At 51.1% G+C, this 17,567-nt stretch overlaps 1 protein-coding gene across 6 annotated transcripts in view; it reads left to right on the top strand.

Moving 5' to 3' along the window:
• The window catches only part of Kirrel3 (kirre like nephrin family adhesion molecule 3), a 556,652-nt gene that overhangs the window by 519,849 nt on the left and 19,236 nt on the right, over positions 1–17,567 (top strand). For all 6 annotated transcript variants that reach the window (XM_040729989.1, XM_040729991.1, XM_040729990.1 and 3 more), the window contains exons 7-10: positions 3,910–4,060; positions 9,403–9,508; positions 15,112–15,260; positions 16,737–16,864. In XM_040729989.1, the coding sequence (XP_040585923.1) occupies positions 3,910–4,060; positions 9,403–9,508; positions 15,112–15,260; positions 16,737–16,864 (534 nt within the window). The remainder of the gene's footprint in view (positions 1–3,909; positions 4,061–9,402; positions 9,509–15,111; positions 15,261–16,736; positions 16,865–17,567) is intronic.

Here is a 17,567-nt window from a genome sequence, read left to right on the forward strand (position 1 = left end):
ATAGACTGTAAAAAGTTTATCTATTACTCACAGGATATTAGTTCTGACAGAGGTGGCCAAGGAGTGCCTGTTTTGGAGGGCTAGAATCTCCCCCCCTCTCCAGGCATAGTTGATTTTCAGGAATTTTGTCCACAATGCCTATATGTTGTATATATGCCTAGTCCTGGCCCCTACCAACATGGGCTGGACCACTGTAGATACTCAGGGGTTGCCATCGAAGTCACATCAATAAGCCTGGGGTCTAGAGTCTGATAGCATATTAGAGCCCACCATGCCCCAAGGAGGTGGTGAGAGAGATAAGAAACCAGTGACACCATTATAATCTATTGAATGCTAGTGAAGGCCTCAGCATCTGAGGTGTGTCCCCAGAGCCAAACTCTGTGAGGAGAAGAGAAGGAAGGAAGAGAGGTGAAGGGCCTAGGGATGGGAGAGGCAGGGGAGCAGGTCTCCGATAAGAATCGGCAAATGATAGACAGCTCCACGTGGATGACACCTTCAAGGCCACCAAGTCTCAAGGCCTCATTTGCATATGAGAAAAGTGATACAGGAGACTTGCAAAGGAAAGACAAAGCAAAGATAAAAGAAGAAAAATTTCAAAAGGGAATGAGGGAAGGGGAGCAGTGGGCAAGGGGGACCTGAAAGCATCTGCTCCCCATTTGAAATACAAAACTCAAGACAGCTGGAAAGGAAATCACACTTAATCAAGGGTCAGCCCTGAAAAGACGGAGGGCACTGTCATCCTCAGCGCATCACCTTAAAAGCATGGGCACATGAAAGCGCTGTTATAGAGACACGATGGGACAATTGGCAAAAACGCCACGCACTGAGAGGGGTCCTTCCTGCTCTTGGAACCTGCATCTTTAGACATGCATCTTAGTTTCCTACAGTGTAAACCTCAATACTCGCTTTGCCAGAGCCGATACCCAGGACCAAATAGGGACGGTATTACCCATACCCGTTCTGGTGACATCCAAAGATCACCAGTCGTTCTGACTTCCATGGTGCTAAAGAAACATCTTGATCATTTAGGTGCATTTTTCTTTGGGACCTAGGGTACAGTGCAAAGGGAAACTGAGCATAAAGGAGCTTTGCCAAGAGCCACTCTGAAAGGAACCGCCAAGGTACAACCATAGCCACCTTGCACCCCTGTGGGCTCGGAGTTTCTGGCTTTCCTCCTCACAGTCATTCCAGAGCTGTGTCAGCAGATCTGCCTGAGGAGCCAACAGACACAGCCCTTCTCCATGGGGCTGCTGCCCAGGCTCTGAGGTCCGTTGAGAACTGGGGGCCAGAGCCAGGTACATCTCCAGCTGGCCTTCTGCAGGGATGGTTCACTACTGGGACACTCGCCTTCTCCCCATTTTCCTTTTTGTTTAATGAACACATCTTCCTCTTTTTTCTCTCTCTCTCTCTAATTAGGTGGAACAAACAACTTGAACCAGAATTTTTATTTCCCAGAAAAGCACCCGCCTGGACACAGTAAATATGTCATTAATCATCATTCCGAGGCGGAGGAACACGCTGGGCTAGGGAGGAGGAAAAGCAGTCAGAGGGCCTAATTAGAACTAGGCCTCTGTGCTCGCTCCCACCCCCTTCTCAGAGCCCCGCTCCCACCACCCAGCCCAGAGCCCATCCATTGGAGGGGTTCTTGGCTTAGTCAAACTTATGTAAACGTCCCTTGTTAGCACCTTAGAAAGGGAGAGGGAAGGATATAGAAAAACAATACTCAGGCTGTCCCCTCCTCTTCCCTCCCCCATTCTACCCGGAGGTCTTATTTTCATCCAGGAAATTGTTCTTATTATCACTTAGCTATTTATAGAGGTGGCGAGGCCTGCTGAGCAGCACCAAGCCAATATGGTAATAGGGTGCCGGCTGCAGCTCCCTCCACACGTTGGCTTTGGTTTGGGCCTAAAATATACCCCATCTAACCCTATTCTGGAACCTCCAGTTGTGCCCCTGGCCCAGAAGCTGACCTGCAGGCCATGGGCTTCGAAGATTGGCCCTTGGACTGCTGGAACAGGCCACATCCCTCTCACTAGACCCTCTGCACACGGTTAGGACCAATACTTCTCCTGCCAGGATAGAAAGTACCAGAAGGCTTCAAGCCACAGAGCCTAAATCTGGACAATTTTATAATTACAAAGTGTGAGGCTGCTCTTCTGCTCTGTCTTCTGGTATAGACCGGCTTGACCTACGGTAGGAACCACTTGAGGCTCACACAAGGTTCTACTCATCCCAGGGGCCACAAGCTTGGCCCCAAGTTAAGAAGGGCCATAGAACTAAAGACCTAGAAGATGAGCTCTAGCAGCCTATGGTCTGCTGTCAACTAGCTCCGTTACTGGATTGGTAGGACTGTGTTGCCAGCTGTAAGGCCTAGGTCAGGGGTATCAGGGAGTCGGGGATACCTACTCTTAAGTTTGAGTCCCAGTTCTGCCCAGCAGTTCACTTTGAACCCAGCATTTACTTGCAAAATACAGATAATGTTTCTTCCTTGCAACAACTCTGACAATGAGATACAAAGCCATTGCTATTCTGTGAGTGCTGTTCAGTAAGTAGGGTCATCTACTCCCTGGCTGCAGTCTAGGAAAAACAAGACTGCATCTGGCACCTTTCCCTGTAGGATGTAAAGTCCCTCCCCAAAGCGGGAGGTCTTTGAGTCTGAACAGACTCCAATGCCGTCTGCAGTGGCCCTCTGGCTACATTCTCTCTCCTGCGTGCCTATCTTAATGGGCTCCAAACTGATGGGGCAGTGTCTGGAAGAAGTGACAGAAGAGTGAAGGGGACAACAGCCACGGTGGAGGACAGTCACAGGACAGCACTAGGACCTTTGCTTTGGTGGAGCCTAGCACAGCTTGGTGCTTAGGCCATTGTTGGGTCTTTAGAGGCTAACAGGTCTGAAGCCAAGCTGCCAACCAGCCTGTGCTGCTTCAGTGGTGCAGAGGCCTTCCTGGTCTCTGCTAGCTCCTGGCACGCCCAACATTCCTTGGTTTGTAGCAGGAGCATCCTAACCTCTGTCTTCATCACGGCAGAGGCTGCCTAAGTTGTCTCCTTTCCAAGAAAGGATACTTTTGGAAGCCAGGATGGTCCCATCTCAAATTCCTTAACAAACTAATTAACTAATTGGCAAATGAATCCCCATTCTAAGACTGGAGTAGACACGAATGTGGAGGGTGGGGTGGGGGACCAACCCACTGAAGAACCCTAGTACTGCTTCTCCCACTAACTTCAGCATGAGTTTGGCAAAGTTTCACTGCTTTGATGAGCCGTGCCTGTGTCCTCCCTTGTCAAAAGGAAAGCAAGGCATGGGCCATGCTGTGGCATGGTGCTTTAATGAGATCAGGAAGTGCAGTGATTTGGGAAGGCACAAAGGCTTCCATGGAGAGATAATCAAAGGTGGGCATACACAGACTGCTGACGTCCCTACCTGAGCATGTTCTTAACTCAGTGCTCCTAACTGTGTCACCCTTCCACAGACTCCTTCTTTCTGTGGACTGCAACCCCTCCCTCTGCTTCCCGTGGAGCCAGAGAGTCACCAACTCCAGGAGTAGAACACAGATGCCAGTTCATTTATAAGAAGGACCAACCCAAGGCCTGGCTTCCATTAAACTAAGCCTGCTTTCTGCTGAGCTTTTTGGCTTGCAAGTCCAGGCTGTTTTTCACATACCATGGCAATCTCTCTAGTTTCTTTTTTCCTGCCACCATCCAGCATTCAGCCAGGCCAAGGCCGTAAGGGAAGTAACTCCCCCAGTTCTGCATGGAGACCGGAGTCCGGGTCTCCTGAGCCAACCCTTCCAATACATGCCACCTGCAACTCTTTATTCTCTTCTCTGCCCTGTGGTCTGTCTTTCCCTCCAGGGCCATGCCAGTTCAGTAACACAAGGCCTTGTATTCCTTCACCACCTCTCTCCCCAGACTCTGCTTCGAGATGGCAAGCGTGAGAGCATTGTCAGCACCCTCTTCATCTCCCCGGGAGACGTGGAAAATGGGCAGAGTATTGTATGCCGAGCCACCAACAAAGCCATCCCTGGAGGAAAGGAGACCTCAGTGACCATAGACATCCAACGTGAGTACCAACTGACTCTGTGTGGCCTGACCAGGCCCAGGGTTGGAACCACCCCATGTGGAGAGGTATATATGTGTATATACAGGTGCACCTACCTACGCATACACACAGAGGCCAGAAGAGGGTGTTGCATGTCCTCTTCTACCAACTCTGCCTATTCCTTTAAGTCAATGTCTCTCCGTGAACCTGGGTTTTATGTTTTCTCTGCCAAGCTGGAAGCCTGATGGAGCTTAAGAGCTCCAACAGTCCTCATTTCTCTGTCCCCCTTGAAGCTGGAGTTATAGGTGTATGTGGGATACCTACCTGGTATGAGGGTGCTAGGCTCCAAAATCCCATCCTCGTGATTGCGCAGCAAATGTTTTCTAACTACTGAGCCATCTCTCCAGTCCCCTAAAGTTGGTGGGCTTAATGCTTTCTAACAGCCCTGACTCATTCAAGGCTTCTAGATTCTGTGTGCTAGGCTCTCCAGAGTTATGGGGTTCACAGGAACTGTGCTTAGGGGTCTCAGAGCCTGTTTTGATGGCCAGAGGGCAGAAGTTTCCTCTCAGTGTCACAAATCCTAAGTGGCAGCCTTTGGAGTGCAGAGGAAGTAGATATTAGTTAAGTACTGGGTAGGATTCAACACCCTGGTTAAAGCAGCCCCCACCTCAAGGTGGTTCCTTCTGTTCTTCACTCAGTGATAGTGGAAGCAGAGAGTTCTTACCAAACCCAGGGCTAGGGAGATAAAAGAAGCTGGAGAGAAACACCTAGGGCAATGGGCCTCCATCCCCTGGGCCTGATCCCACCACCCAGCCAGCAAGGTAAACCGCCGTGGTCAGAGAGCAAAGCCCCACTCTGGAAAGGAGGTAAGATGCTCTCTCGGCATAAGGGTCAACATTCAGAACAGATCCATTGCCATGAACTGGATGGCTCTAGACTTGTCACTTCACTCTGGTAATTCCAGTTTCTGGTCTGATTTGCCGATGCCATCTGAGGTCCCTTCCTAGTCTAGGAGTTGTCGAAGCTGGGAGCTCTCTCTCACAAACACAAGCTGAATCCAGGGAGAGTGAAGATGGAAGACACTTTAAGTGTCTAAGTCCCCAGGACAGGAACCAGGACCCTGACAGAGAAAGATGGAGGAGAAACATTTCTGCTTCAGACCACTGTCCATTGACCCATGAGAACATAGTGGCAAGAATGTCGTCATAACAGCATCCCTTGCACATTCAAATACAACCTTCCTCCAGATGCACTCCAGACAGAGGACTAGTTGACCAGTTGACCAGCGTACCTGGATTACTGGGTTCATCTGAAAGGATACAGGAATGAGACCAGCAAGAGACTTAAACCCAGGCATTAGGTTTCCTTGCTGAGATCCTTCCAAGTTAGTACAGAGCAGTGAATAGGGTTCCACAGTCTCCCTAGTTTGAATTCTGCTTTGGCCAGTTACTGATTGGCCTCACTAGTGAATTGGTTTGGGCCTTAGTTTCCTTATCAATACATGAAAGGAGTCACACCTACCTATCTCTTAAGGTCCCAGTTAGGAATGAATGACATCATCCGTGTTAACCCCTAGCATATTTTGATTAAAGCACATGCTGTGGTTGAATACCTCAGTGACAGGTGTGTGCTGACCCTTCCCCAGCGCTCCATCTCCCCTAGCTGGGAGGTGTTTATATATACCTACCAAGGAAAAGCCCAGCCCTTCTCCATGCCTCCCTCCTCCTCCTCTCCTGCCTCCCCTTCCTTCCCATCAGATTCACTTGCTCATTCAGTGAGCATCCAACTGTTTGCAGTGGACACTGCAGGCTGGATCATAGCCGCCTTTGCAAACCTGCTCATTTTCTCAGTCAACCACGAAGTCTCCAAACTCAGCAAAAGCACATTTGTTGTTTGTTTCCCTTGGTCTTTATATGTTACCCAACGGAAGACAAAGCCCCCAGATTGAGTAATGGGAGAGAACACGCAACACCCCCAAAGCCTCACCACATCTGGACTCTGTGTCCAGCTGCCAAGTTTCAAATGGATGTGCTGTAAAATCACTGAGTCATGAAGTTTCCCTCTGCCCCCCCAACGCTTCCTCTGAAAATGCACATGTGCACGCACACACACACACACACACACACACACACACACACACATGCACATGCACACACGCACACAGGTTGCTGATGGAAATACTAGCAGACTCTCAGCTGTAACATCTGTTCAATGTGATCTCAGTTCCACCCTTCTGCAAGTTATGCATCCGACATCTCAAGTGGGATTAAAATCATGTTTAATAGTTGGGTATGACATAAACTATTTATACCTCTGGAATTTGGCAGACTCCTAGAAATTCACATCATGCACACCCTGAGGAGAGGCATGGAAACGGGGACATGGGATCCCTGGCTCTGGGGACATAGATGCAAGTGAAACTGACTGGAGTAGAACCTCCTGGGTCTATTCTCCTGAGTCCCTAGGGACCAAAGATGCTGCAAACAATGAGGAAAGAAGCAGAAGAGGTTTCTACGGGGTGAACTGATAACACAGATGTAAGTGAGCATCCAGCAAGTGAGAACCAGAGAGGGTCATCCAGCAGGTACACGCTCCATCTTCTTGTGCCCCAAGGGATTATCACTTTGTAAAGAACACCAGGTGAAGGATGAGCCTTTGGAAGGCTCCCCCTGAGCTCTGTAAATGGTTTCTAGAGGTTTTTGAACGGACACCATCGTTGCAAACAAGAGTTGGATTGAGATCATCTGTCACCCGCCAGGATTGGATTTCACAGTGCAAGGCTCGCAATGCCCAGGGGTCCAGATGGCAGTTAGCACAGTCAGCAAACTCCTCTGGACAAACTTCTTTACCAGGAGGAGTGGTCAGCTTGGCCAGCCTGCCCTACACAGATCTGTGAGATTCCCGAGTCAGCCTTGCCTGGGAAGCTGCTGGGAAACCACTGGGAAGATGCTGCAGGACTTGCAAGGGGAGGTGGTCCAAGTCTAAGAAGTGAGAGGAGAGTCCTCATGGTGGTCCCTTGAATCTTGCTTTGAGAATCAAAGTTGAGGTGAATGAAATGCCTACCTGTATTACTTAGCTTCTCACCATTTATAGCAAACACATGACATAGTAGAGAGGGAAAAAGTGGTCTCGTTTCACTATTTGGGATGACCCACTCCATAGCCAGAGCCCCATTGCTTTGTACAGGGTAAGATTGTGGGTGGGGTGTGTGCCCCAGCCAAAGCACTTACTTGAGAGCCAGGGAACAAGGGAAAAAGGAAGAGACCGGGATCCCATAAGACACCCCCAGACTTCCCACTGTCTCCACCCCCTCAAAGTCCCCAATTCCCCCTCAATAACATGCCTCTGAAGACCAAGCCGCTAATCCATGACCCATGGCGGGGGAGAGGAGGTTTAAGTTCCACGCTGCGGCACCACAGTGCTCCCTGTAACTCCAAATGAAAAGGTACACAGACCAGCTGCTCCTGTACCTGACGAGGGACGTGTTTACTGTCCTTCTCGAACTAGAAGACAATGCAGGGGGAAGAGCCCCTCAAGCACGGGCGGCCACCTAGTTCTCAGAGATGGGGCTCTTTCCTGGCATCTGCCCATAGTAACACAGCTCAGTCCCTGTGCCCTCACCCAGCACCCAGCATGACAGCAGCTCACAGAATGGACCAGGCAGACAATGATCCCATCCCCCAAACTCCGCCTACAACTCAGGGATGACTCTCAGGACCCTCCTATAGTCCTGAACCAGGAGCCCAGAGCACCAGGATAGAGCATCACTCCCTGGGGTGTCCCTCACAAATATCCTCCATGGCCTCTGGGAAACTGGATTCTTAACGCTGAATCCATAGAAAGTCCTGTGAACTCTGGTTCCCAACCCACGCATTGCCAGGCCCAGGCCCGGGAGATGGAACCTCAGGGTGCTAGTGCGGCCATGGGGACTCAGCGGCCTTCTAACTCAGCATGCACTCTAGTCATGCTTCCAGACCCCACTGAAGAAAAAACCCTGCTGTCGGATGCCAAGGAGCCTGAAAGTGCTGTGCCAAGACTTGGGGTATACTGGGAGCACAGGGTCACGATGAGTCAACCTCTGGCGGCTGGGGTGGGGGGTAGGGGTGAGGTAGGGAGTGAGGGGGTGAGGGGGATGAGGCTGACCACCAGAGAAGGGAAAAGCCAGGCCAACACAAGATCATTCCCTGGGCCTCGATCGACCTCTCTGCATCTGCTGTAGACCCTCAAGTTCTACCAGTCACATCCTTCCGTTCTCCCCAAGTCTCTCTCTCTCTCTCTCTCTCTCTCTCTCTCTCTCTCTCTCTCTCTCTCTCTCTCTCTCTCTCTCTCTCTCTCTCTCTCTCTCTCTCCCTCCCCCATGTTTCTCTGTGTCTCTGCGTCCCTGTCTCCCCCTCCCTCCCTCCCACCCTTTTCCTGTGGTCTTTGTTGTTTTCTGGGCTCTTTCTCCAATGCCCTATCATTTTCTGTGTGTGCTAGCCACCCCCCACCCCCCACCCCCACCCGGCTTTCCTGCTGTCCATTTAGCATCCTTGCGTGGGTATGTGTCTGCACACAGGTCCATCTCACTCTTTATCCCTCTTCCGCCTCCACGTCTTGCTCTCTCCTCTTCTTACCCTTCTACAACCCTCGGTGGGCATGGTGGCGTGTCTCTGCCTGTCTCTCTTGGCCTGTCCACACGCCTCTGTCTCTCTGGGTTCTCTGTCTCTCCCTGTGGTCTTCACTTCTGTCCCCTGTGTTGAATGCCTTGCCACGCCCACCCCAAACCCTTCCGAGTGGTCTCTCTGTGGGCTTCCCCATTTCCCAGTTTCTGTCTCCCCCACCTCAGATCATTTAGCACTTCAGAGTATGGCTTTTTATCACGTCAGAGGAGAAGACAAGCTGCCCCAGCTCAGGATGCTGGGGGCCTGGTGACACCAGTCGGAACTCAGCAGAGATGATTGTGCTGATGAAAGGGTGTAAATGCCACTTTCAAGTTACCAGAGGCCCCACAACCTTTTCTTGGAGATAATAAACAGACAGGAGACTTGTACTGCGGGCTGAGGGCTCCTTCCCACCACTCCCCTCAAGTGGAATGGAGGTTGAAGCTAGGCTGCACACATCCGGGGCCTGGGAAACCAGTGAAACAGAGATGGATGTTCATTTCCATTCAGACCTTGAGTCACAGAGGGACCTGCACCCAGCACCCAGGGCTACTTGAAGCAGCCCACTCTCAGGGAGCAAAGTAGCCCACTGCAGAGGCCTCCCTCACCGCCTGGGGAGCCGCCATGATGGCCACTGGGTGGTAGGAACCCTGTCTTTGCCCCCCCCCATGTCAGCCCGCCCTGTTCTCTTCCTGGTCTGTATTGAACCTCTTCTCCCTGCAGATCCTCCACTTGTCAACTTGTCGGTAGAACCACAGCCGGTTCTGGAGGACAACATCGTCACGTTCCACTGCTCTGCAAAGGCCAACCCAGCTGTCACCCAGTACAGGTGAGCGTCACTGCTGTGAAGACAGCTTGGTCTAAGCCCCCCCTTGCCTGTCACGTGGGATGTCACACATGGCCGCAGGAGGTGCCTCACAGCAGGTGTCCAAATCAACTTCTCCCTCTCCCCATGCCAGCCCCACCTGCTAGCCAAGCAGACCCTCTCTTTCTTTCAAGCTCACATGGCCCTCCTGTTTCAATGGCTTGTTTATCTCAGATTTCTGAAGCGGCAGAGCAAGGCTCAGACAAATGTTGAAACCACCAGAGGAATGAGTAAGTCGGCGTACTTAACACTGTGTAGCAGCCGGTCAGAGCCCAAAGGGAGCCTGGACTCCTGCAGAGCCGCCACCCAGCCCTGTGTCCTCATCCACATCACTGATAAAGGCACCGCATTTTTCACGTGCTTGCCTCTGCCTTCTGACCGAGTTCCTCAGAGGCAAGAACTGCAATTTAGTCACTTACGGCTCTCGGCAAGCACTGCATCGCACTGCACAAACTAGGCATTCCTTGCACGCATCTGACTGACCAAATAACCCTTCGGAGATGCTCCTGCCTGTGCAAAGCACCACACAGCAGCCCAGAAACTAAGTGACCTCAGAGGTATCCAAGCACAGGTGTGGGGTGCTCACTCCGTTAGATGTCTTGTAGAACTTCCCATGACCCTCACTTCCCAGCAGCCGGGCTTGATGGCGTAGCCCAGGACATCACCTCCACTATGGGTACCAGCTATTAAGCTGCGGCTCCTGCAAGCAGCAGGAATGCTAATGGCCCCAGACAAGGAAGGCAATGACTAGGGACATGACGTGAGCGAAGGCATGAGGCCGTGCAGTCCCAGCAGGAGGAAGAAAGGGCAATGGGCCACCGAAGCAGCCACGGCAGGCTCAGGGTGGACACAGTGAACTCCTCTGGCTCCCTGTAGTGAGGCCAGAAATCAGGGAGGCCCACGGCCTCTCTATCCATCACTCCTGAGGTAACCCTCGCTGCACTGGAAGCGAAATCAGACAGCCTCTGATACCCACCCCCAAAGGCAAGGAATCTCCCACTCCCAGGCATCCAGAAGCCCAGTCAGTTCCAGAGGCTGGTTTGGCCTGGATCTGGCACTGTCCAGAAGTGACAGGAGATGCAGAAGGAACTAAAAGAGGCTCTTGTCTCTGGGTTTCTAACTGCACCTGCCGCCTCTGTGTTTCTCTCCTGCCTGCCCCTGGCTCTCAGCTTGAGGTCCCTAGACAGGTATACCCAGGAGACACTTCAAATGCCACTTCCCTTCTCACCCATAAGCATCCCCCACCAGACAGGCAGACATGCAGACAGCCTGTCCACTGGCCGTCACAGCATCCCCCAAGTGCCCATGGGGCCCTAGAGACCAGAACACTCAACTCTCCACTTCCGTGTCACTGCCAGGCTCCCTGTTACCTGAGGGCCTAGCGATCTGTTGACCAAGCAGAGCAGCATGCCCTGGGTAGTCAGCAGCCTCCACTCAAAGACCCAAAGCCTTCAGACCTCAGTCCGGTTCCCAGCTGCTGGGGCTGACTCGCAGGATCACCCTTCTCAAAGACACAAAGGAGAGCCAGGATAGGGAGAAAGAGTGAGCCTACACAGGAGGACATTTCAAAACGCGTGTGATCAAATGCGAGCAGCTAGCAAATGTAGGTGATGAAAAGATGGCAGCTAGTGGGAATTATTAAAACGTCCCTTTCGATTCGAAATTTGAGCTTCTTCAAGCTAACAAATTAATAAATGAACACAGAGAACATGCAATTTCCCTGGGCATGAGAATTCCACATTTGAACTCCCGGACAAGAATGGTCACTGTTCCTATTTGCTACCAATTCTTACGACCTTCTGACTAACTGGTGGTTACCAATACCAGCTTGGGCTCGATCTAGGACTCAAAAGGCCTTGAGAGCCTGTCTGACCCCCAGGAATTGGTGGGAAAGCTGATCTGGGGTGGGCTGGGCTGGGCTGAGCTAGGCTGTGCTGTGCTGTGCTGTGCTGGGCTGAGCTGGGCTGTGCTGAGCTATTAAGTTGAGAAGAGGTTTAGGGATCCTGTTTAGCCCCTTCCCTCCACCAAGGTCTTGCCAGCAACTCACTTTAATTTTCCACATATAGGACCCAGGAGGAAATGCCTTAAGCAATCTATAACATAAGTACATTGGTATTTTTTTTCCCAAATGACGTTGACAAGGTTATAGGGATTTTTGCTTCTTCCATGCGTTCATCTTGATTGCTTCCTCTCTGGTCCACCCAAGAGGCTGTAATCTCTGACATTAGATGTGCACCCTCCCTCAACCCTACCCTGAGATGGAGCTGACTGGGCATGGAAACTGCCTCTGCGCTGCCTGCAGGGAGCCAGGGCCTGGGTTAGTGGACCAGATTTAAGCACAACAAGAGGTGCCCTGGGCTTCATCCTCTGAAGGCGTCTGACAGATAAAAGACCACACTCGCCCAGATAAAGTGTACAGGGCTGTTTGACACACCAAGCTGCAGCTGTGACATGTCGGGTCTCTTGATTCTGTGATATAAATAATTAATCCTCTTACATTTGTTCAGACCAAATTAGACATTGATTGAAAGGGCGTAAGCTGAAGCAGCCCAAGGAGGGCTTGGGAGAGATGGTGATGATGTGGTGGGGACCAGGCAGAGGAGGCCGAGCCACAAACTGAGGGAAAAAAGGAGCTGCTCTTTGGTTCTGGAACCCTGTGGCCCAGTACTGGAATGAGATCCTCTCAGTCTGAGTGCTTCTGGAAGGCCCTCCAACGAGCTGTTTAATGAATGAAGAGAGTAAGAGAGGGGGGAAATGGACTGATAGTCAAGATATGAGCAGAGGGCTCTTAGGGAGTTTGGGGAGAGACCTCCCAAAAAGCCCTGGGTTCAGCCTTCTGAAATTCAGTCCTACAGAAAACTCCCCCCCTCCAACATCCATAATCCTGAAACAGGAGGGTCAAGACACCCTTTCTGCCTTCCCTCCTTTGGAGGCTCCCAGCAAGCTGGCTCTGACTTCTCCCAAGGCAGAAAACTTCCCATGGCCAGCCATATCCTAATTCTTCTCCTTCTCTCCAGTTCCTTTGGGTGAAGAGACAACCCAACTGCTTGTCTCTGTGTTTCTCTCCTGCCTGCCCCTGGCTCTCAGCTTGAGGTCCCTAGACAGGTATACCCGGGAGACACTTCAAATGCCACTTCCCTTCTCACCCATAAACATCCCCCACCAGACAGGCAGACATGCAGACAGCCTGTCCACTGGCCGTCACAGCATCCCCCAAGTGCCTATGGGGCCCTAGAGACCAGAACACTCAACTCTCCACTTCCGTGTCACTGCCAGGCTCCCTGTTACCTGAGGGCCTAGCGATCTGTTGAAGGTACAACCACAGACCTTGGAGTACTGGGTTACAGACCTGCGGGGTCCAAGGAGTCCCAACAATCATATCCTGGGGAGCAGGGCCCTAGAAAGAGAGGGAGGAAGGCTCCATCTTCCCCAGGGTCCCCCAGAGAAAAACAGCCTGCCTGTCTGAACCAGTGACCCCCGGGCACAGATGCAGGCCCAGCCCCAGCTAAGCCCCATGAGTGCAGGGAAAGCTTACCTGGCCCTCCCTGACCCCTCTCAGCTAGTAGCTCCTCTCCAGCCATAAGCCCTCCCTTCAGCAAGGTGGAAGGGATAGAGGCTGGGCACTGATCCCCAGCTGTACGTCTGCAGCAGAATTAATCCACCTCAGGCAGGGGCCGTGCCTGACTATTAAGTCTGGTCATTAAATTAAAGTTAGGAATTGAAACGACTCATGAATAACTCATAATGGTTTGCTTGGGAAGCTCCTTAAGCTCTCAGGGAGCTATGGTTTGCTCTGTTGTTAAACTATAATTGTTATTATTAATTGTGTTCTTAATAGTTACTCGATATTAATTCACGATAACAACCACATGGCGCCCGTCTAGGTGTTCCTCGGGATGTAGAGAAGTGGCCATCTCTCTGGGGCTAGACAGGACACACAGAGCCAAGAGCTAGTGGAGAGAGGGCGGGACAGAGTCAGTGTTGCCAAGGGCCAGGAGCACTGGCGGGAAGGGAAGAAGCAGTGGCCATGGGGAATGGCAAGTCCACGTAACAGCAGAGGGGCCAGAGGCCCTGGAAACACCCCAGGACAGGCTGCAGAGTCCTGGGAGCCTGGCTGGAAGTTGTGTGTTTTCCAGGAGTGAATGTTGTATACAATAAGTTTAAGACAAGGAGCTGTAAATGCTTTCCTCTAGGATTCTGTAGTCTACCTGTACACAAGTACACATGCATATACATTTATATTCACACATGCAAACCTTCATAGGCACACATGCATATGCACCTGCACACATACACAAACACATGCACATACACATGCACACATGCATACCCACACATGCACACATGTACACATATGGAAATGTTCACACCTAGACATTTACTCACCTGCATCATGTACGTGCACACACCCACACACATGCAAATCCCTTACACGAACACATAAGCACATATCCACACTTATATTCATGAAGCTCCCCCATGTACACAGCACACAAGCACATACTTTCAAGTGCACACAGGCAAACCTTCATGTGTACATATATATGTGAAATCTCATACTTACAGATGCATACATGCATACATGCACATATTCAAACTTGCACACTACAAACCCCCTCTTGTACACATATATACATATGTACCTTCACATACTTGCACACAAGCAAACCCTCATGTACACATACATACATGTGGGCATAGATGCATATACTCATACTTACATGGCACATGTGAAATGCCTCATGAGCTTATGTGCATACATTACATGGGCTTTGTGCACATGTCAGTCACCTGGTGGCTGCTCTGAAACAGTGATTCACTACCCCAGGACTAAGACCAAGCCTGAAGCTTGAGACTTTTTAGTCTCTTCCTTACAAAATGATACTGATCAGCTCATAAGGGAAATTTGCTACCCGCTGGTCCCCACCCATCCAGGGCTAATGTGTCTGTGGCCTCAGAGGAACAAAGCCAGGATGGGAGGGCAGAGTTAATGGTAAAATCGAGTGCCTACCCTAGGAAGAAGGCTGGAAAGATTTACAAAAAGATGAGGGGCAGGGCACAGTGAGAGATCTGTGCAGGGGCAGGAGATAGGTCAGAGGTATGTGAGAGAATAACGTAGGGGTTCAACAACCCTACCACACATGTTCTTGTCTGGAAACCAAGCTTCTGTGTGTAGGGAGATGCACACACTCGTGTGTGTAATTACAAGTGTGTATAGGGCATGCATCATTAATCCTCACCTCTGATATCATGTACTTCAGCTCCCTATTTTCCTGCATGGTCCAGGACAGGGCCTAAGATAGAGCTCAAAGCAGTATGGCCAGGCTGTCTGGTGACTGACAGTTGGATTAGCAAATAACCTGGATACCATGGAGAGATCAGTCAGGTAACTCTGTCACCTCCATAGTGACCTACTTGTCAAGTGCCTCTGACTGTGTGGTGACCATGGCTCAAAGCTAATCACCTGCCTTGTGGTTACAAGATCATCCCCTCCTCATTTTCTTGAAGAATGGGTATGTCTAGCTTCCTAAAGGATGCCCCCCATAGACCTCTGGCCTCCATTGCAGGTGGGCCAAACGGGGTCACATCATCAAGGAGGCATCTGGAGAGCTGTATAGGACCACCGTGGACTACACATACTTCTCAGAGCCTGTGTCCTGTGAAGTGACCAATGCCTTGGGCAGCACCAACCTCAGCCGCACAGTGGACGTCTACTGTGAGTGTGGAGACTCAGGAAACCCTGGGGAGCGGGCAGTGGGTGGTGTCCGGCTGAGACTCTGACTAGACTCGTCACCCGCAGTCTAGTGCACCACGCATTGTGTGCTTACAGCATCTCTTAGTATCACTCCTACTTAGATCTTTGACTGGCCCAGTGAGGCAGTACCAGCCCAGAGTGCCTTGAGGGGGCTGGCCGGCAGGAATCAAGAGCCAGTGTGACCCTTCTAGTGCCTTGTATCCCAATCACCTACCAAGGGCTCTGCCTCCTAATACATTCCCAGTGGGGGTTTCAACATAGGATTCTGAGGAGGACACAAGCATACAGTCTGTAAGTATATCCTATTATTCCTATTATCAAAATGAAAGAGATAGATACTCACGTAGACAAAGAGACTAAGTGGTAAGGTGACTTATGACTTAACTGAGGCCACACATTGATCAAACTCATCACCTGTACACACACTCCACTGTCCCACTGAGGGGACTCATAGATAGCCCCCTTGTCTCACCAGTGGCCGAACAGATGAAGCCAATCTACTTTTGAGGACTAGCCAGCTGGATGCATTCCAAAAAAATTACAAAAACCAGAGTGATGACATACACCCATGATCCAAACACTCAAGAGGCTAATGCAAGAGGACTGACTTGAGTTTGAGGCCAAGTAGGGCTACATACTGAGTTCAAGGCCAGCCAGAGATGCTTATCATAGCCATACACACAATCAGCTCACATACTGCTGGTTAGTTTCAAAAGCACTTTCACAAACTTGACATTGCCTAACTCTTGTTCCACAAAGACTCAGCAGATGTGTTATCTTATCTCTTACAAATTGAAACTAGTCTCTGTCTCTCAATTCCAAAGATCAGGCTTTGTCTCCAAGGCCTTCCTGGGCAACTCTCTGAATACTGCCTAGAACAAGGCTTGGTCTATAGGCCAGTATGTTGGAACAGGGCCGAAGTGTCAGAAATGGGGCCAGAAGCTGCTTCTAAAAGGCTAAGAAGGGGTCCTGGGTGTCTTGGATAGGAGACACCCTGAACGTATATGGGAGAAGATACCCTTCTCGGGGTTCCTGATGGGCCAAGTCATTTTAAGTCATGGTCCCAATGCCCAAGGTCTCTAAAGCAGGAGGCTCCCTCAACTTTTCAGATGGGACAAGGACAAAAAGAGGGAGCTGAGAGGCAAATCGGTAGAAATTGGCCTGAGTGCGTCCATCTGTGGCTGGTACTGCCTGCTCTGTGGACCTGAGAAAAAACTGAGCCTGGAGAAGAGGGGTCTCTTCTCATCTCCAGAGTCCCGCTCTCACACCTCAGGTTCAGCCTTGTCAGAGAATCGATATCTCAAGAAGTGAGCTGAGGTGGATTGAGGTGGCTAACCCAGTGCCTCCCTTCTTCCGGTTGGGGTGGGTAAAAAGGAGAAGAGAGCAAGAAGTTTCCCATCCCCTCTGAGCCCATCTCCTCTTTCCTCCCCATTGCAGTTGGTCCCCGAATGACCTCAGAGCCTCAGTCCCTGCTGGTGGATCTGGGCTCGGATGCAGTCTTCAGCTGTTCATGGATCGGCAACCCATCTCTGACCATCGTGTGGATGAAAAGGGGCTCTGGTGTGGTGAGTCCACGGGCTCCAGGGTCCCATGGCAGAGACTGGAGGATAGATCGTGCAGCAAGCAGGAGGCCGTGGGGGGAGTCACTCTCTGTAATAAGTCAAAGGGGTCCCAGAAAGAGGAGCAGGAACTGAGGTACCAACCTGTACCCGTACCACTCTGAACACACTATGCCCAGGGCAGTGTGCCCTAGCATCAGAAAAACTTCTAAACTTGCCCTATATAAACTTACCCTTAGTCTCGGCATTTTGTTTTGGGATCAGGCAGAAGGAACCAACCTTTGGGTAACCTATTAGGTTCTCATAGCTGCGGCACTGGTCCAGGCGGTGCTGCTGCCCCCCGTTAGATGGATGAGCCTCTAAGATAGTCAGTAACTGACATAAACCACGCAGCTACAGTGCTGGGACAGGAATAGCCAGTGTCCACGACTGCATTCATACCATCACCTCCAGCTGTCTCCCAAGGGAATAGCAAGGATGACTCTGCAAACCTGGATTCAAGGACCCTCCGCATTCAGTTGCGGGATAATGTCACCCATGGGCAGCTGGGAGGTTGCTGGAGGGACAGCATCCATCTCTCCACATGAAGAAGCCATGGGTACTCAGTTGGGGGGGTCTCACACTCCTGCCACCACCATGCACTACGTCCACAGGCCTGTATCTGAATGGGGTCTCCATGTGTGTGTTGGGGGGTCTCCTCTCCAGAGCC

Source organism: Mesocricetus auratus, unplaced genomic scaffold (genome assembly GCF_017639785.1).
Source record: "Mesocricetus auratus isolate SY011 unplaced genomic scaffold, BCM_Maur_2.0 Super-Scaffold_100022, whole genome shotgun sequence".
Classification (NCBI taxonomy): Eukaryota; Metazoa; Chordata; class Mammalia; order Rodentia; family Cricetidae; genus Mesocricetus; species Mesocricetus auratus.